Source organism: Xyrauchen texanus, chromosome 19, assembly GCF_025860055.1.
Source record: "Xyrauchen texanus isolate HMW12.3.18 chromosome 19, RBS_HiC_50CHRs, whole genome shotgun sequence".
Taxonomy (NCBI): Eukaryota; Metazoa; Chordata; class Actinopteri; order Cypriniformes; family Catostomidae; genus Xyrauchen; species Xyrauchen texanus.
The window spans coordinates 26,957,614-26,976,977 of record NC_068294.1 but is presented as its reverse complement, the minus strand read 5'-3'; the positions used below and the strand labels follow the sequence as shown (position 1 = coordinate 26,976,977).

Genomic DNA, 19,364 nt, shown 5'->3' with positions numbered 1-19,364 from the left:
TTTATTATTATGCATTCAGTCTTAGGCATTTGGTTCATTGGTCGCTTCCACCTGAAAGAGCTCCTCCCTGGTTTTCCATTGAATAAGAATTCCTTGCCCCTGTTTCGCCATTGCAAAGCCTTTCTATCAAAGAAAGGAAGTCTGCCCAGAGAAGTTAAGTCACACCCTGTTATTTCACATTTGGACGTGATTTGGACAAGAGTGGCCAGAGTATTTAATTCAGACATTTATTTAAATGTTGCCTAAAGTGTATGGCTGAAGCCCAAATTATGTATCAACAAGTCCCCTTTCTGTTGATCAGAGTGGATTGTGATGGGGTGTTACTACACTCAGTAACCTGTATGAGAGTGAAGTGTTTTGAGAATTTGGGTCATAATTTTGGGATTCCCAGATCTCAGTTTTATAGGTATTTACAGCTGTGCCACATGCTCTATACTGTTTTTGGGAGTAGCCCTCCTAAGGTGGCAGGTGCTTTGGGAAAGGTGATTGCTGATTTTGAAAAAGGTCATGATGCATCAGTGTATTACTCTCTGCTAACTCAGAGTCTGGGGGATGGAGTTAGGGGGATCTTCTATCAAGAGATTATGGGAGAAAGACTTGAATTTGGTATTGGAGGAAGGAGTGTGGACTAGGATTCTAAAGGATGTCAAGTCTGCATCTAGAGATGCAAGGGTTCACCTTGTGCAATTTAAGATTTTACACAGATTTTATTGGAACCCCTCTAGATTATAAAGGCTTGATCTTAAAATGCACACCCACCTGCTGGCGATGACAATCAGAAGTTGGAGACACAACCCATGTCTTTTGGTTAAAAATTGGTTTCAGAATTATTTGTGTGACGTTTTGAGCATTTAAATATGACTTTGTCCCAGACTCTGTATTTTTGGTGATGGGTCAGTCATAAATTTGGGGAATACTCACATAAAAAATTGGGTTCTGACCAGTCTCATGATTGGCAGGCAAATAATTTTAAGGGGTTGGAAGTCAGTGTGTGTGTTATTATGTGGGACCACAGGGGTGTTCGTTGGGGATCAGGGTGGGATTGTATTAGTGAGGTTTGTAATGTAATATGTTGATTCCTTGTCAATGTGTTGGGTTTTTCTTTGTCATGTACATATGAGTCAATAAAAAATATTATATTAACTCCATGTTCTGGATAACATGATTCCTCAACTTAAGCTTCCCTCTTGGATGTGAAATGGGTGGGATGTGTGATGTTGCCACCAGGGCAGCATATTAAGGGCATATTTTAGGGCAATGCTGTAGGACTATTGGCCAGATGGTGGGAATGCAGATTGCTTTGGGTCTTGTGGCTCAAAGTCCGAGGCTATTGGCCCTGGCTGGCCAGTTGATAGCCCTGGCTCGCACTGGCCCGATAGTGGAAAAGTGGCTAGTATGTCTGGATCCACACCAGCTGACACTCAAATGCTTATATTATAAGATATACAGCTGATGAAAAACAGCATAAACCAACTTGGACCAGCATGGATATTCACGATGCTGTAAACTGATTTTATTTTTTTATATATTTGCAGAAGGGAAATTAAAATAAACTGAAAGTGTTATTTAGGGAGGGAGAAGATTATGTGCATTTCAAAATGGAAAAAAGACAGATATGGATCAGCAGACATATTTTATATAGATTAAACAGCTGAAATGAGAGCAGATGAGCACAATACCTGCAAATGAGTGTGAGAGAGCCACCAACATGCTGATGGTGTGTGTCTCCTGATGGAAACAGCTGTGGATCTGGCAGATGAGATTCTTCTAACAGTCCTGCAGAAAACACAAGACAGCGCAACATACAGTCAATCAGAGACATTCCAACACAGTAGCATATCCATTGCACTCACACATGCACACAGAATCCTGCTGTAAAGACCAGTAAAGTTGTGTTTCGGATGCTATTCCCCAGAGGGCTTCTTAACTAGCTTAACTAACAAGACTTTCTTGGTCAACCAGCTTCACAAGGAAGACCATGCTGGTCCACCAGCATCACCAAACCAGCACTAACCAGCAAAATCAAGCTGAACCAGCATGAAAATTCATGCTCACCTAAGCCGGTCTTTTGAGCGGGGAAAGCCACACTGTGGTCAAACCTACATCCCTGAACTTGAGGTTTTCATGGCAAGATTTGGATGTACAATTTTCTATTTCCATTCTTTCAAGAACAAGAATCCCGTACTGGCTTAAAAAATACTACAAGTGCATGAGGAGATCTATAGAACTCTTTGGGGAACTGTAATACAACCACAGGGATAAACTTTAGTTAAGTAGTCCAAAAACTGAGGCCTCTAAGCAATAACAAGTTGCAACATTTTTGAGAGCATTCCATTTTGATTCAGAATGTTATGCAATAGCCCTTCCGCTCATGTGGAGCTCCAGAATCCAGCTCAGTGCAGTCGAGTATGTGCTGGACAGGTTTAAGCTGGCAGTGATGTTTGTGTGTGAGCTTGTGTATACATTCTAGACGAGGCGATGGAGGCACAGCTGTGCCCCCCACAGAGGGGTCACCTCTGTCAGCACGTGTGGTCAGAACTAAAGAACAAGGCAGACCCAGATGAGTCAGATGTCCTTATACACATCCTTTAGATCAATCAGTCCTTTCCTCAATGGACTCTCTTTTACATGCCATCTTTTTATATTCTGATGAAGAGTTTAATTTAACTTTGATCTCTTGAGATCTCTTATGTATGCTACTATTACTTCTGAGGGGAGGTGCTTAATTGTGAAGGCTCACTACTGGTCTGTGGCCAGGTAAAGCTGATGATGGGAGCCATGAGTGCACTATGCACAGGAAGTGCCGTCATTCCCTCTGCTGCCCATGACGAGTGACAGTTGTGATTTCCTTCTTTTGAACCTATATTCCCTGGCTAGCTTATGTTTTCTGGTATTGTAATACAGGTTATTTGTGTTGCCAGGCAATTGGTTTTATTTTGGGAAATCTTGTGTGCAACAATCAGGAAGATAACAACATAACAACACAATGTTAATTTTCTTCTAATCCACACCCAAATCACCCACTCTGTCTCACACAAAGCATACAGTATGACATAATTATGTTCTTTTACTCATACAGTCATTATACATTCCTTATCTTACAAAATAGCAAAACTTCCTTTTCTTTTCCATGGCTTAATCACAGCTGCATTAACAGAATTAACTTACCATGCGAATATTGCCACTTAATATGAACTTCCTCTCAGTATGCTACAACATCATTGTTGTTTTTCAGTCCAAGGTCAGTTAAGGGGAGCGGATGTTGCCGGAGCTTTTCATGCAAAGTACACACCTCTATCAGCTTGATGCTACGCCTCAACACTACCCGACATGCCCAGAGGAATCACAACTACAACTGTACAACAGCTGAGTGAAGAAGAAAAAACCTCCCCATGTGCATCACGCAGCTTTTTCTACAAAAATCTTAACATTGTTCTGGAGGAAATTAGTCAGTTTAGAAAGTTGAGATTCAGAAGAAGAAATAGATTTGAGTGCTACTCGCTTAAAGGGACTCATTATGTTGTTGTAGAAAATAACAGGAGGTGCTCTTTTGTTGAGTTTGAACAGAGACTATTTAACTGAGACTGAGCACTTGAAGGATGAAATGGAATGCCTAATATGGTGAGAAGGATATAGCTGCAGGCATTGCTCCAAAAAACATCAGGAGCTTCAAACCTCAATTAAAGATATAGAGAGTCCCTAACCCTTTCCCGAACCTTAACCGTGAGTGGAAGAAATGCCCCTTTTGGAGATGGCGCAACCCACTTTTTGAATAATCACACCCCCTTCTTGAGTAAAACTACCCTCTTTTGGAGATTCCAGCCCTCAGCTATACCTACTTAAATATGGAGAAAAGAAAGTGAAGGTAAAAGAGCCAATCACCTTTTCGATAGAGACATCGCCTGTCAGTCAACTCAGAGCCCTTCTACAAATGTAAACCTACAAGCTTAGCATAAAATAGCATAACACGGTGGCCCCATAGACATTCTATGGGCGGTACATTGGTGAGGAGACAAGAGGCCGTTTTTTTATGGATGTGTGTGGAGGATGCTTCAGTGTGCAAAATAAACTGCTTTTGTGAGGAAACAGATCATCGCTTCATACATTAACCACCTGTCCACTAATCTTAAACATGTTTTACACTAAACAATCAATTTGGAATTAACTATGTGTAGAGTTTACTATGATAAAACTGCTATTTTGTAAGACAAGACACATACAATTTTGCAACAAGTAGTTGTCGGTTTACGGCTCTGCCCGTTCATTTGTACGTATCAACAAATGTTGACTTACTGTCCTAACACAATGCTTGACCGTTACACTCTATCCAATGTTAAAAAAGTGGAGGTTGTTATCTCAGAATAGAAGATCTCTGACAACTCGAGGTCACGCATGCATGTTAGCTGGACCAGCCTGTGTTTGTTTGCATGAGCTAAGCTAAGGAAACACAACATATTATACCATTGTCAGATTTTACTGCTGATTTGAAATATGTTATTTAATCATAATCTTGACCAGCTGTTTTGGAGATTACAGTCTTTTCCAATTCAAAGTTGATAGGAGTTGTACTTGTACACCACTTGTATATATATATAGAAAATATATGCCAGTGAGAGTACCCAAAATGGCAGCCGAGTGGACTGACTTGCCTCGAAAGAAACTTTGGTTTGAATCATTTACTGAAAATAGAAAAAATATAGTCCTGCGCACTTCTTTTGTAACAAATATTACAAAGCCTTTATTTTGATTTGACTTTAATAAAGTTTACAAACCATAGACTCCACAGTAATGCATTGTAGCAACAGAGTCTGCCTCAGATTGTGTCAGGGTACAAATAGGCAGCAGGTGTATCCTAATTAACTGAGCAATTCAAAATCTTAAAGGGAACTTGTCTTAATTTAAAAGGGATAATTCATAGAAATATAAAAATTCTCTCATCATTTACTCACCCTAATGCCATTCCAGATGTGTATGACTTTCTTCTACTGAACACAAATGAAGAGAGAAGAATATGTCACCTCTGTGGTCCATAGAATGCAAGAAAATGGGTACCAAAATTCTGAAGTTCCAAAAGGACATTAAGGCAGCATAAACGTAATCCATAAGGCTCCATTTGTCAAATCTATATTTTCAGAAGAAATATGATAGGTGTGGGTGAGAAACAGTCCTTTAAGTCCTTTTTTGTATAGTCACTCTCCACTTTTAATTGTTTTTTTCTTTTTCCTTTTGCAGATTTGCATTCTTTGTGCATATCGCCACCTACTGGGCAGCAGGAGAATTTAAAGTAAAAAAGGACTTAAATATTGCTCTGTTTCTAGATAAATATAGATTTAAACCCTCGAGACATATGGATTACTTTTATGCTGCCTTTGTGCTAAAAAGTTGTGGCCTCTAAATGAACAATCCAGTTATTTTGCAATACAGAAAAAGAGATTTAATCTTCCATATGAAATAAACCCAAATTTGAAAATGCTGTTATGTGGGTGTCTTACATGCCATACCAGAAAAGATTTGCTGCACAGTGAATGATGTGTACAAGACAATAACATTCTGCAGGTCCACATCATGTCTCAGACAAACACAATTCATTAAATGTTGATTTCCTAAAGCTCATATGTTGTGCATTTGGTCCTTATGTTATATGAGTCATCACTTGTCTGGAACAAGAAGCAGGATGTTTTTCAGAACTGTACATCTTTTACTGTTACATCAGAGTTACAAGAGGGTGTTGCACAGATTGTACAGTTACTAAATGAGAGACATTAGTCAGAGTGAGTCTAACTGGTTTTGACTCCTGTTCTGAAACATACGTTTACCACCAAAAGATTCAGTCATATAAATAGGTTGTTGATATTACATTTTGAATTCCTGCTGACACACACATACATATAAGCCTCCTATATCACTATTTTCCTTGTCCCTCAATTTCTCAGTCACAGATGTATGCCTGCATTCAAACCCAAGCAGAGGATCACATCCTGTAAAACTCAACAACTCTACCTGATGTCTTCACATGTATTATGTTGATTTTAGTAGTGTTTTTTATATTTGTTGTTAAGTACTTATTTAATGTACAGCACATTGGTCAACTACCTGTTGTTTTTAATTGCGCTTTATAAATAAATTGCCTTGCCTTGCCTTGTCTGCACAGCTGCCCTGTTCAGCAGGGGCCCCCAGCAGCCCACTTAAGAAGAGAACTTTCTCATAAAAAACCTCTTGTCTGGGACTCAGTACACACAAATATTCCCACAGCACACAGTCCCCCACCTGCCCCTTATATCTGCCCATGGGTACCAAAATTTTGAAGTTCCATAAAGGCAGCATAAGCGTAATCCATAAGGCTCCATTTATCCTTACCTGTTGTTGTTAATTGCGCTTTATAAATAAATTGCCTTCCTTGCCCTGTTCTGCCCAGTGCTGACCTCAGCACGGCACTTCGCCCCCTCTCTAACAGCTGTGTACTGCATTCCAGAGAATGCAGAGACTGAAAAATGCCAAAAATTAGGCTTGTTGTGGTGCTTCAAGGGTCCTAGGACCTGGTTTCCATTAAAGCCTATTAAAAATAAAAGACCATGGAAGCATGGAGAACACATTGGTGGTGCTACATGGGGTTGCCATATTCAGCATGATTCCCACCTGTCTCTTGCATTGAAGGGACCAAAATAAAATAATTGTCATTGTCACAACCCCTGTCCTCTTGACCTCTCATAATCATGCAATCAGTCAATTATGGCTTTCTTAAAGATGTTCCAGTTATGTGAGGAAGAACTTGAGAAGATTAATGATAAGAACAGCAAAAGGAACCTTCAAAAAAGATGATGGGTTCAAATTTTGAGTACAAGCGGTGACCGGGACTTTGCACGCATCAACATCTTTGTTGGCCATCTGATTTTAGGGCTAGTTTAGGGTTAATTATAGGGTTAGGTTTAGGGCTAGGGTTTGAAGCTTGTACAACATTCTTGTCAACCTATTATTTCCCTCTAATTTTATGGATAGGTTATGGATGGTTACAGGTAGCGATAGGGTTAGAACAATGTTTTCTTTGAAAGAAATGATCCCTGCTGAAAAAGCAAGTAAAGCTGGTACACCTGAGCATGTTATTGTGTTTTGATGTTCCAACAAGGATTTTTCACTAGCTTTACCATCGCGACTTCCTTGGTTAACCAGTATCAACAGACATCGTAACATATATCATACAACTTGGCTCATACAAAAGGTGGCTTTCAGACCAACCAATCAACAAACAGAATTGATACAATTCAATACAATAATTAAAATCTATACAATACAGGCATTACATTTTGATCACTTAGATTTGAGGTTTGGCGGACCAGCAAGCCCAGCACCAAACCAGCTCTAACCAGCATAAATCATAGACCATCATGCTGGTTCGCCATGCCGTTCAGCTGGTATTTCCAGCAGGGTTGTCTACACAAACAAAACATGATGATACAGAAATACATATCATAGTGTCTAAGTACAATCTTTGTACAGCACTCTAAATTCAACCAAAATAGTGTGCGTGCGCTCCATGAAATCTCTCTATAAATGGTTACAGCATTGTCTTGGCAAACATTTGTGTAGACCAATAAGAGTTTAGCAATCATAATGGGTCATTGGTCTCCGGTGCATGCTAAACAGCTGGATCTTGCCATGTCAGATGATGTTTGAATACGATTTTTAAAAAGTCATTCAATTTACTTGTGTACTGTCCATTGTATAGAGGAAATCCTGTCACTGCCCAGTAAGCGTTGGTCATAATGTGCGGAATTCCCTACTCTATGGCTGATACAAGACTCCCTGTGCTTCCCGTTCACCCATGTGATGTACTGTACCAGTAAAGGTGTCTCTGAAGAGAGGGCAGGGGGGAATCTTTTCATACAGAACAATAGACATTTATTAATAATTTAACCTTGCCACTATAGTGAGTGTGTCCATGGACACAGAATAGAACTGCAGGCGATGGTCACAAGTGTCCAATATCAATGATCTCTTTCCTTCTTTCCGTCTTTTGAAAAGTTGAAAATGTACATGAATTGCAGAAGTTTGTATTTGGTGTGCAAAACTTAATGATCCATGTTATCCCAACATGATTTGAGAATGTTCAAAAATGCATCTTGGGTACTTCATAGGAAGCAAGGAAATCTGACCTTTTGAACACAGAAGTCACAAATGTGCTTTATTAGCATAATCTTAAATATTTATTATTCAATTTACATCAATTAAAACAATGTTTCTTTCCCATATTTTCAAAGTGGTCTAAGCCTTTTATATATACTAATATTCATACTTCTTCAAATATATATTTTAGTGGGTGATGGTTATTCTGGGGCCGGTTGCCCGTTTTAGACTAGTCTTACTAGTAAGTCGTCTAAAATGTTGGTCTTCATTTTTCAGTTAGTTGCATAAAAACTTAGATCAGTCTAATTTAAAACTAAAATGTAAGACAGCACACCCCATAGGCTAACTTTTGTTTACATTCCATGTTGCCATGGAAATAACTGTCAGCTGAGCTAGTGGGGGTTTCAGTTGAGGACTGAAAGGGGCTTGAGTTAAAACTTTGTAGAAGACTTCAACAAAATGTCATGTGTTTTTATTATATGGATTTCACAATTTTGAAGCACTTCAGTCCTCTAGTAAGCAAATATTTTCAGCGAATGAAAACTGTATTGAGCATCCACTGTCAGCCATTTTTTTAAAGCTGTCTTAATTTTCCCACAATGCAATGCAAATTAGATTCTTACTAAAGACAACTGTTGGCTTGTTTTATGCAACAGGCTTTCTATGATGTCTTTAGCTAGTCAAACTTTTTGTTAGATGCAGTCTTAAGTTAGTGGCTATTTTTATGCATCCGGACCCAGTTTTTGGTTTTGAAATTTGACAACACACTACTCTTTGGTCTAGTCGATAATACAAACAACAGTAAAATAAATTCACTGGATATTCTAGCAGTTTAAATTTATTCTCGCATGGATAAATCCCTTCACAAAATTGGAGACCACCCTCCAAAAATGTTGCTACTACAGTAAACCTCCAACTGTGCTGCCTGCCTTCTCATTCACTGGTGTTCTCATATTGCAAGTCCCTCAACTACAACTACTGCTACCTGCCAAGCTGCAATGTTAAGACAACAGCAATAGAGAATCCAGATTTGATTAGTTCCTGAATTGGTCTTTGGAAGTTGGAGAAGAGCCCCCCAACACACACCCACACAACATGTTTGATTTTTTTTTAAAAACATTATTATAGAAACATCTGGCTAGGCTGAGTGGTACATTTGATCATACTTTACTGGTTATATAAAAATTGAACTTTGAAGAATGACAAAACCTCCATAATAGACTCCATAATGGATTTCAATCCCATAAATTCCCCCAATATGCTCTGGAGCTCAGAGGATTTTGGCTGTAGTTCAGGCTACCTGGCACTGGAGATAGTCCTTGAAATTATAATATAACGCAACATCAGGCAAGTTTGAGAGATGAGAAATTTGTTTTTTAACATCAATAGCACTTTTAATGTTTCATGAGGGACAAAGCTTTGGTATTGGCAGTGGATGCTCAGATTGAAAAAAAGAGACAGAGAAAGAGAGCCTCAGTCTGTGCACAGTCTAAACTCCTGCACCTTTCCACTGCTGAGGGATGAGTGGACGGGCTTGAATTGCACTTGGCTGACCCCTACCTACTGTATTCCTCCCAACCTGCACTACTGCAGAGCAGCTGCAATTGAACACTACCGTTTCTTCCAGTTTCTTTTTAGTTTGGAAAATATTCAATCTAGAAGAAAAACAAATCTCACAAGAACATATTAGACAGATTGAACCCATCTAAAATCTAAAAAAATGTGAAACACAACACTTGCAACTTCATGTACATACAAATGTACTGTATACTGCATATGCCAACAATCAAATCTTGTGTTACTGTGCAGTCATGACATTTAAGCAGCTAGCTTAAGTGTGCAGCAGGTCAACAAGTATTTAGTGAGTGCAAAGTAATGCAATTGTTGTATTACAAATTTATTAAATGTTTCATTTAGGTTCCAATACATTAGTTTATAAACTGAGAAAGTTTAATAGATTGAATTTAGTATTTGAGGTATAGTCAAGGTTTTCAGCAGGAGATTTCTGCCTGTCCTGATCTCTCTATTGTAAGTTAAATTAGTCGGATTGCTGAGACGATCACCTTTTCTCTTTAAATGACTCTTGGAGCCCCTAACCCTGTCGTTAAATAGTCCAGCTGATTAGATTAGTTGCTGTGCATTCGAATCACACTGTTATGCTGATGAGATCAGGGCTGGGGAATTTCCTGTAACGAGGTGACTCCTGTACCTCATTTACCTGCTTTGTTTCAGAGTGTCTCCACCTCTATGTATAATCAAGTCCCCTCACCCTTGAAAGGTATAAAAACCCTATCGTACTGAGTTATTGAGACAGACTTGGATGACTACAGCGACGCAACAGCGACTTCTCAATAAAGAGTAAATTCTGCTTAAAAGATATCCCAACGTCTCCTGGTCTCTGCTTCGACAACGAAGAAAAAGTTTACAACAGTTTTGGTGCCGTGACCCGGATAGAGCTACTCACCTGAATCTTGAAACTTCAAGCTCAACAAAGATCCCAACAAAGAATTAACTTTTCTGACTGAGTTCCAGACGGAATCTTTCCGTACATCCAACGATTTGGTGAGTGCCACTCTATCCAAAAGAACCTTTAAGACCAGTACAAATGTGTTATCCTCTGCACCGTCAGAGAAGAGTTAACATACAGCTGTAGGGTTTGGTTAACTAAGTTAATCCTCTAAAGTTTTCTGTTAGAGATGAAAGTTATCCTCTGCCCAGGCAGGGAAGATTAGCATTACGTGTTAATATTTGGTTAATCATCTGTTCACAGAGAAGGAGTAGCATTATGTGCTAGTTATTTTGTTTATCCTCTGTTCACAGAGAAGGTTAGCATTACGTGCTAATATTTTGGTTTATCCTCTGTTCAGGCAGAGAAGATTAGCATTACGTGTTAATATTTGGTTAATCCTCTGTTCACAGAGGAGTAGCATTACGTGCTAATATTTTGGTTTATCCTCTGTTCAGGCAGGTAAGATTAGCGTTACGTGCTAATATTGTTTATCCTCTGTTCAGGCAGGGAAGATTAGCGTAAAGTGCTAGTAATTTGTGTTATCCTTTGCTCTGCCAAGGAAGGTTAACAATAGTTGATCTGTGTTAACAAGTGTACCCTCTGTTGATCAGAGAAGTTTTAGTGTTTTTGATTGTGTGGTAACAAAGAAACTCACAAAATGTTTAGAAAAAATGCTAGACTGATCCCCACAACTGAAAAAGGTGGTCTTGCGACTCCTTTGTGGTCAGATAGCGAATTCAAATCACTGTTAGGAGTACAAATGAACCTAATAGTCACTGAGAAAATTAGACAAGAACTAACTCAGAAATATGAGATTCATCCAGACAAGACTTGGTTGGTAGATAAGTGTAAAAAGGTACTAGGAGCAAGTATTCGCAAGAACAATGTGAAAGGCATTATCTGCTGCCACAGAGAATTCGGTTCAGCACTAGCTACACATCAGTCTCAGCGTAACTCAGAGCTAGAGAAAGAGAACAAAGAGCTACATGCTAGAGTTTCCTCTTTGACCAAGAAATTAAACCGCAACAAAGCCATAGAAAAAACTGATGTAGAAGTTAGTCAGCCGGATAACATTTACCCTGATTTACAAGCATTCTTTGAAACAGATGTAGCTCTCCAATCAGTAACTGATGTGCCTGTAAATTCAGTCAATGTGTGTGGTGCTAGGAAAAGATCACAGGGAATTGAGGGAACTGAAAGTGTTTCTACCAACTCTTCTGTTGTCCAAATACAAACTGTCGCAAAAGCGCTTGGACCTAAAGATATAGAGAGACTATCCCAGAGCTTACCATCAGTGTGCACACAGTTCTCTGAATTTAGAAGAGCATTGATCAGCAAAATGCGTCTATATGACATGTCGTTAACAGAAGTCACACAGTTAATGTCACAAATTTTAACTGAATCTGAATTCAACAGTTTTGAATCTGCAGTGACTTCTGAACTACAACATGCCAGTAGATGCGACATGAGAGAAGGTGTTTTGAAAATCCTAAAGAATATCCTAGGACCCAAAATAGATTGGTCTAGAATTACTAGCGGTGTACAAAAGAAAGAAGAAGCTGTGAGTAGGTACCTTTCCCCTGTGATCCACCATAATGACAAAATAATTGTTGTGAAGGGTGGCATACAAGAGAAAGAGATTGATTTTTTTGCTTGATACAGGTGCAGAAATTACAGTAATTCCTACAAAATTGGCTAAAGGAATGGTGTTAGGACAGACTGTAAACGTAAGATGCCCTCACGCAGTGTCCGCACTAATGAATCAAGCAAAAGTCACTTCTGTCACTTCCTCTCATTGGGGAAATTGGTTAACAACTCTCACAGCCCCGAACATTGTTTTACAGCGTGCACCAGTCACGACCCCATCCTCATGTATGATGTCTGCAATGACTGAAGTTTTGTTAGAGGATGAAGGAGAAATGACACACGATTGTGTTAAGTGGCACGGACCACATCAAGTTATGTTGATTCCAGCAGCTGCAGTAGTGTGTCAGGGAAGGAAAACCTGGACTCATGTGTCACACTGTAAAGTTGTTCCCCCACCTACAGGGATAGGATAGGACACAGACCAGTGAGGAGCCCAGGGAAGAACCGAATGCACCATGCGTCGGGGGCCCACCCTGCGGTGAAGACTCCCTCATAGACCTCCCCCATCCACTAGTCCATCCTTACCTCACTGTTCTTTAGGTGTCACAGGAATTGAGAAATAGGGAAAGAAGGGACAACAATAGCAGACTCTGAAAAGGATACAACCATAGTGTTTGAACAAATACTGCTCTACTGTTTTTTTTGTTTTCTTTCTTCCTCTGTGCAGGTACCACTTGATGGCTGTCCCGAGACCCATACGCACCAACCTCCTCACCTTCCAGCCACAACCTTCCAGAACACAACTAGACCCACTGCCGAGCCAACTATCACAAAAGAAAAGGAAAAAATACACAACACAGAGACTCGCATACGGGAACCTTCAGTCATCCATCAACATGATCAAGATTGTCGTACTAATAACCATCCAACAAGATATTCTTGATCTTTCAGCAAAATTACACCAGATGACTGAAGAGAATTCTTCATGGTTCGGAAACTTGTTAGGTTAACCCTGGCTGTGGATCAAGGAAATAGCAATTCTGCTGTTGTTTCTTCTACTGGCGTACTATCTATGCATCTACAGTATCAAGTGTTTCATTCAACAAATGAATCACACCCATCACGAAGAAATGACAGTTCCAAATAGAAAAGACTATTACCCGTAAGAACTTCACGGACCCTAATTGCATGTTTGTTTCGGTGTCAGCATGCAATTACAGAAAATCAACACTGAGCATGTGCTATGTGCCTGTAACGATCACAGGTTACAAGAATGAACTTTTAAGTGTTTTTAAATTTGTATTTTGTGAGTTATTAGAACTCTCAAAGAGGGAATTGTTGTATTACAAATTTATTAAATGTTTAATTTAGGTTCCAATACATTAGTTTATAAACTGAGAAAGTTTAATAGATTGAATTTAGTATTTGAGGTATAGTCAAGGTTTTCAGCAGGAGATTTCTGCCTGTCCTGATCTCTCTATTGTAAGTTAAATTAGTCGGATTGCTGAGACGATCACCTTTTCTCTTTAAATGACTCTTGGAGCCCCTAACCCAGTCGTTAAATAGTCCAGCTGATTAGATTAGTTGCTGTGCATTCGAATCACACTGTTATGCTGATGAGATCAGGGCTGGGGAATTTCCTGTAACGAGGTGACTCCTGTACCTCATTTACCTGCTTTGTTTCAGAGTGTCTCCACCTCTATGTATAATCAAGTCCCCTCACCCTTGAAAGGTATAAAAACCCTATCGTACTGAGTTATTGAGACAGACTTGGATGACTACAGCGACACAACAGCGACTTCTCAATAAAGAGTAAATTCTGCTTAAAAGATATCCCAACGTCTCCTGGTCTCTGCTTCGACAACGAAGAAAAAGTTTACAACACAATACAGAGGGTTTTCAGATATTTCAGTATTTTTTAGATGTAGATTTGAGAACAGTGCTCTGGGCGATATCTGGATTGTTTCAAGACATCTTATATCTCCCTCTATGCAGCAGCATTATTGGATGTTTCTCTTACTAAAAACAGACCTTTACTTTTATTCTTTCACATTCCTCTGAGCCAGTGGTTCTCAACTGGTAGGTCACAAACCAAAAAAGGATTACATGTCTGTTCTGAAAGGATCACAGACAGCAATATTGACAATAAAGTGCAACTACTATAAAATCATGTATTGCTAATGTAGCAAAATAAATATGCTTATCAACTTTTAAAAGGGAGGACAAAATACTTCCTATTTTTGTTGTGAATGTCAAAGCTGTGCATCTTATCAAATTCTTTGTTTACTGTCAATTGTTAGAAGCTAGCCAAATTAGGTATATTCCTTCATGAATAAAGTGCCCTTATCCTTGTTTATGAAAATAAAATACTTAAGGTAAAAATATAAATAAATAAACCAACTCTGGCACTGTGCACCAGCTGAGAACCACACCCCTTTGAAACCTCTAACAGCATGACTATCATATTTAGTAAAGATGTGTTTCACTTCTCCATATCTGTAAACTCCAATTTACAGATCCAGTGCTCAAGATTATCTGTGGCTCTAACTCAATATGACTATTTCAAATTTATGATATGAAAGGTTGAATCAAAAGTGCTCAAGGAATCACTTGAGACATATCATACTCAATGATCACTTTATTACGAACACCTGTACACCTACTTATCAGCCAAACGAGGCTGCAGTGCATAAAATCATGCAGATACGGGTCAGGATCAGTGGTGGAAAGAGTACTGATTTTTTATTTTTTTAAGTAAAGGTACAACTACTGGAGGAATAATTAACTTGAGTACAAGTAGAAGTACTGAGAAATATTATGACTCAAGTAAGAGTAAATAAGTAGTTTGCCAAAAAAACTACTCAAGCAATTCCTTTACAAGTTACTTTATTAAAAATATATTATTACTTCCATTTAAGAACACAATGACATTTTTGGTCTTGAACGAAATTGATTGATTCTTCCTTTAACCAAGGATGCATTTAAATGTATCAAAAATACTGGCAATATCATTAATTGCTAATTATTATTACAGTATGACATAATTGTTTTAAGTGGTATTTATTCAGTTTTGTCTGTACCTGTGATGGCAAACATATACTGTCACATATTCCTTAAAAAAAACATTCTAAAGTGTTAATTTACTACACAAGAACATTTACTTATTATTAGAAAAATTGAAAACGGTTGCGCTACCATGCAGAAATCACAGTACAGTGGGGTTTTTTTTTTCCCATTTGCTGAGGTATCGAGTTCTTACAAATTGCTTTACACTTGCAAGTCCAATTTTGGTTTTAAAAACAGGCAAAAAGTAACACATTTCTACTGAAATTCTATTTTCTCCTAAAGTCTATTGTTTTAGATAGGTGAAGGCTATTACATGTATTACTGTTTTGAAAAAATAATCTCTAACCAGTAGAGAGGGAAGTGGACGGCCAGATGCACAACAAAAAGACAAGTAAATCACAATCTCTAGTTTGAGAAACAGACTCCTCACAGGTCCTAAACTAGCTGCTTCTAAATGCCAAAGACCTGCATTGCTGCAAGAGGATTCTTGGACAAACAGAACATTTTAAGAATACAACATTTATTTAAATAGAAATAGCCATTAGTAACATTCTATATGTCTCTAAATCATCTCTAAACTATAATGTGCATAATTTATGAAATTGATCCTCTATGATATTGCAGCAATTATCCAGAAATGGAATGAGATTATTAAGGAAACTGTTATCAACTCCTACATGCCAACTGAATAAAATAAGAAAAAATAAACATTTCACACAGTGTTTAGTTAGAGATATGATTGATTCAAACCCTAAAAGTGGTTGTTCTGTATATGTATTATCGTATTCCAGTTATAATAATAAAGTCTTGATTAACATTATATTTATTTAACATGCTGAGATATTATTATTAAGTAAATTGTAGCATTTGGTTCAATTATGTTTTGTGAGTTCTCATACCTTCTTTATAAAACATCCATCCCTTGAGCACTTTTCAGACAGTTCCCTTATACCTGAATGAATGGCTCCTTTCCAGAATAATATAAATATGCCGATTATTACAGTATTACAGTTCTTGTATAGTGAGAGGGCAGAAAGTCTTCAGAACAGAAATATTATGGGTTTTTTTTTGTACTTTGTAATTGTGGTGGGAAAATAACTGTAGCGAAGATGACTACTTCATTTTTAATCAACTCAAGTAAAAGTAAAAGTACTATTGTTTATTTATACTTAAAAAAGTAGAAAACTGTGAAAAACATTACTCAAGTACTGTAACAAGAGTAGTTGTAATTTGTTGCTTTCCACTTCTGGTCAAGAGCTTTAGTTTATTTTCACATAACCCATCAGAATGGGGAGAAAATGTGATCTCAGTGATTTGATCGTGGCATGATTGTTGGTGCCAGACGGGCTAGTCTGTGTATTTCTGTAACTGCTGATCTCCTGGGATTTTTACGCACAACAGTCTCTAGAATTTACTCAGAATGATGCCAAAAACAAAAACATCCAGTGAGCGGCAGTTCTACAGATGGAAAAGCCTTGTTGATGAGAGAGGTCATCGGAGAATGATCAGACTGGTTAGAGCTGAAAGAAAGGCTATGGTAAACTGTATAAGAGTGTAGTGAGCAGAATAGCATCTCATAAATCCAACACGTCAAACCTCGAGGCGGATGGGCTACAACAGCAGAAGACCACGTCAGGCACTTTATTAGGACCATAGTGTTAATAAAGTGCTCAGTTTTCTTTATATAAGTACAATTCAACTCAATAATTTAAAACATTTGTGATACAATCATCCTGTGTTCAATACGCTCTATCACAATGCACCATCACAAAATTATGTTTATATGAGAGAAAAGACAAAGATCAAATGAAAGATATGGAAGCCTGTCCTGATGCTCTATTTTTGACTAATGGCTTAACCATACACCTAAGGCATATTAAATATAATGGCAAGCGCTTCCGCTCTACCATTGTCTTGAGGTGGGGTGACACATATGGAGTTGACTTGGATTGGAAGGAGTCTAGGGAAGGAATCTTAACACAGGTAGCGTGTCGCGTTTCCGTGACCTCTGCTTGCCAGAACAATTCCAGGGTGCCTCCTGCTTCTCCATCCGCTTCCTTCATGTATCTTTCCCACGCTCGCCATGAGGACAGTGAAGGAAATGTACTTGGAGACCTTGTAGATAAAGCTTGAAGACCTCAAAAGTCATGGCGGGAGCAGTATTTCCTCTGTTTGTATCACAGTGAGTGCTGCTGTTTGTTTGGATAGCAGAAGAAAGACCTGTATCTGCAGTGCACAACTGCTATGTCACAATGACATCCACCTTTTACTATCCATTTTGTTTATGAGGAGATGCAGCAGGACAACCATGCCAAGAATCAACAATAAACTTTCTCTTGTAAACACATCTCTTCTCAAACTATAGAGAAAAGGAAATGTGGCCAAACCACACATTCACAATAAATAGTGTGGGATGTTATTGTAAATACACCTGATTTTTAAACTCCATGTGTTCATTCTTGGAATAACCAAAATAATTGGATAAAAGAATGCAAGAAGTGCCCACTGACCTTCTGTTTTTCTTAAACTAACTTGACACATTATAGGGGTCCATTCTAATGAGAAATTGTTAGTAAAATGATTTAAACCCCAGTGGGGAAAGATCACCTCCTGCGTGCTAATTGAGCATTATTTGGTGCAAGATGTCGCATATATCGTAAGTAATTGGTATTATCCAAGTCAAGTACATAGTTTAACATCACTGTATCAATTTAACAACATTAGGTTACACTAGCACAAACTAATGTGGAGGTTTTGATCATAGAAATTGCTCTTTAAGATAACAAGTGCAGGTAACAACATTTTATGTGCAAAACTTTTGATCTCCAAAATTATGCAATTAAGAATGAGGAAAATTACTATAGCTATATATATATATATATATAATTATTATTATAATTAAACGCACTGTCAAATAATATTAAAAATATATATATTAATCCAGAAATTGTTTTCTTCTACTCCAATGCTTTCAGTAAGTGATGAAATCTCCCAACAGCATCTGCATAACAGTAGCACAAAGAAAGCGTTCCGCTAAACTTCACCAAATCTCATCAAAGGCAGTAGAAATGATCAAATTCACAAACTTACCACTTGATGAGACGACATGAAGAAACAGCTGAAAAGTGAAGAAAGTTTTTATTGAGGCTATATTGGGAGTCATTCCGTCCGTTAAAATAGGGTTCCTGTTTGATATTCCGCGAAATAACTGTCACTTTTTCTTTGGATGAGTATGTGTCAGTAGTCCAGATACTGTAAGCTGTCTTGGTGAAGGGTTAAATTAATTCAATGGTTCCAGTTGATATGACTTATGACGGTTATTCAGTGAGAGCCTCAGTGACTGTTAAGGTATCGCATGGTGAGCAGTCTGATACTGTGCTTGCTCCGTCACAAACACCAATGAAACAAACTTCTCCCAAGCGCAGGTGCGACGTGTGCTCTTCCTCCCTAGAACCCTTAACTCCCTAAGTGAATGAAATGTAAAAACATAGGCTATGTGTAGAAGATTCAAAAATAATACATTTTAAATAACTATTGATTCAAAGAAATAGAATTAATGATGAATTGTCAACAATGCCAAGCGACCGATAAACCACCGCATTTGGCTTTTACGCCCGGGGTTTTCCTTTCGAAGGCTTTTATATGAGTGAAGCATGGACGGGAGGACATAACGTCACTACAGTAACACCGCAGTGTTACTCGTAGTCCATTACACGTGCACTATTTCTGTCTTAACTTGAAGATACTTACTTATGGATATTGATTTAAATATATTCTGTCTTTAGCAAGAATCTTGATAAGTAGATTGGATATATTTGTCCTTTCCTGTTTGATTAACCCTTAAAGGTGCACTAAGTAATTTTTTCATCCTAATAAATTGTACTCTTAAAAAAAATTCATTTAGAAAAATAATCATAAGCACTCACTTGAAATGGAGACTCCAGTCATTAACCTTTGAATAAGCTGTTTTATTCTACATGGAGAGGGTCCCCTCATGGGGGCTGCCATGTTAGAATCACATGATCTGCCAAATACTACTGGCTTAATCTCAGTAACCAACCTGTTATCTAACACTTTCAAT

General features: G+C 38.2%; 1 protein-coding gene across 1 annotated transcript in view; it reads right to left on the bottom strand.

Moving 5' to 3' along the window:
• The window catches only part of LOC127659645 (vascular endothelial growth factor receptor kdr-like), an 81,856-nt gene extending 63,050 nt beyond the window's left edge, over positions 1-18,806 (bottom strand). The window contains exons 1-2 of the mRNA XM_052149554.1: positions 18,374-18,806; positions 1,680-1,776 (exon numbers count right to left, since the gene is read on the bottom strand). Coding sequence (XP_052005514.1) covers positions 1,680-1,776; positions 18,374-18,446 — 170 coding nt within the window. The 5' untranslated portion in view covers positions 18,447-18,806. The remainder of the gene's footprint in view (positions 1-1,679; positions 1,777-18,373) is intronic.
• Between the last annotated feature and the right edge of the window lie 558 nt (positions 18,807-19,364).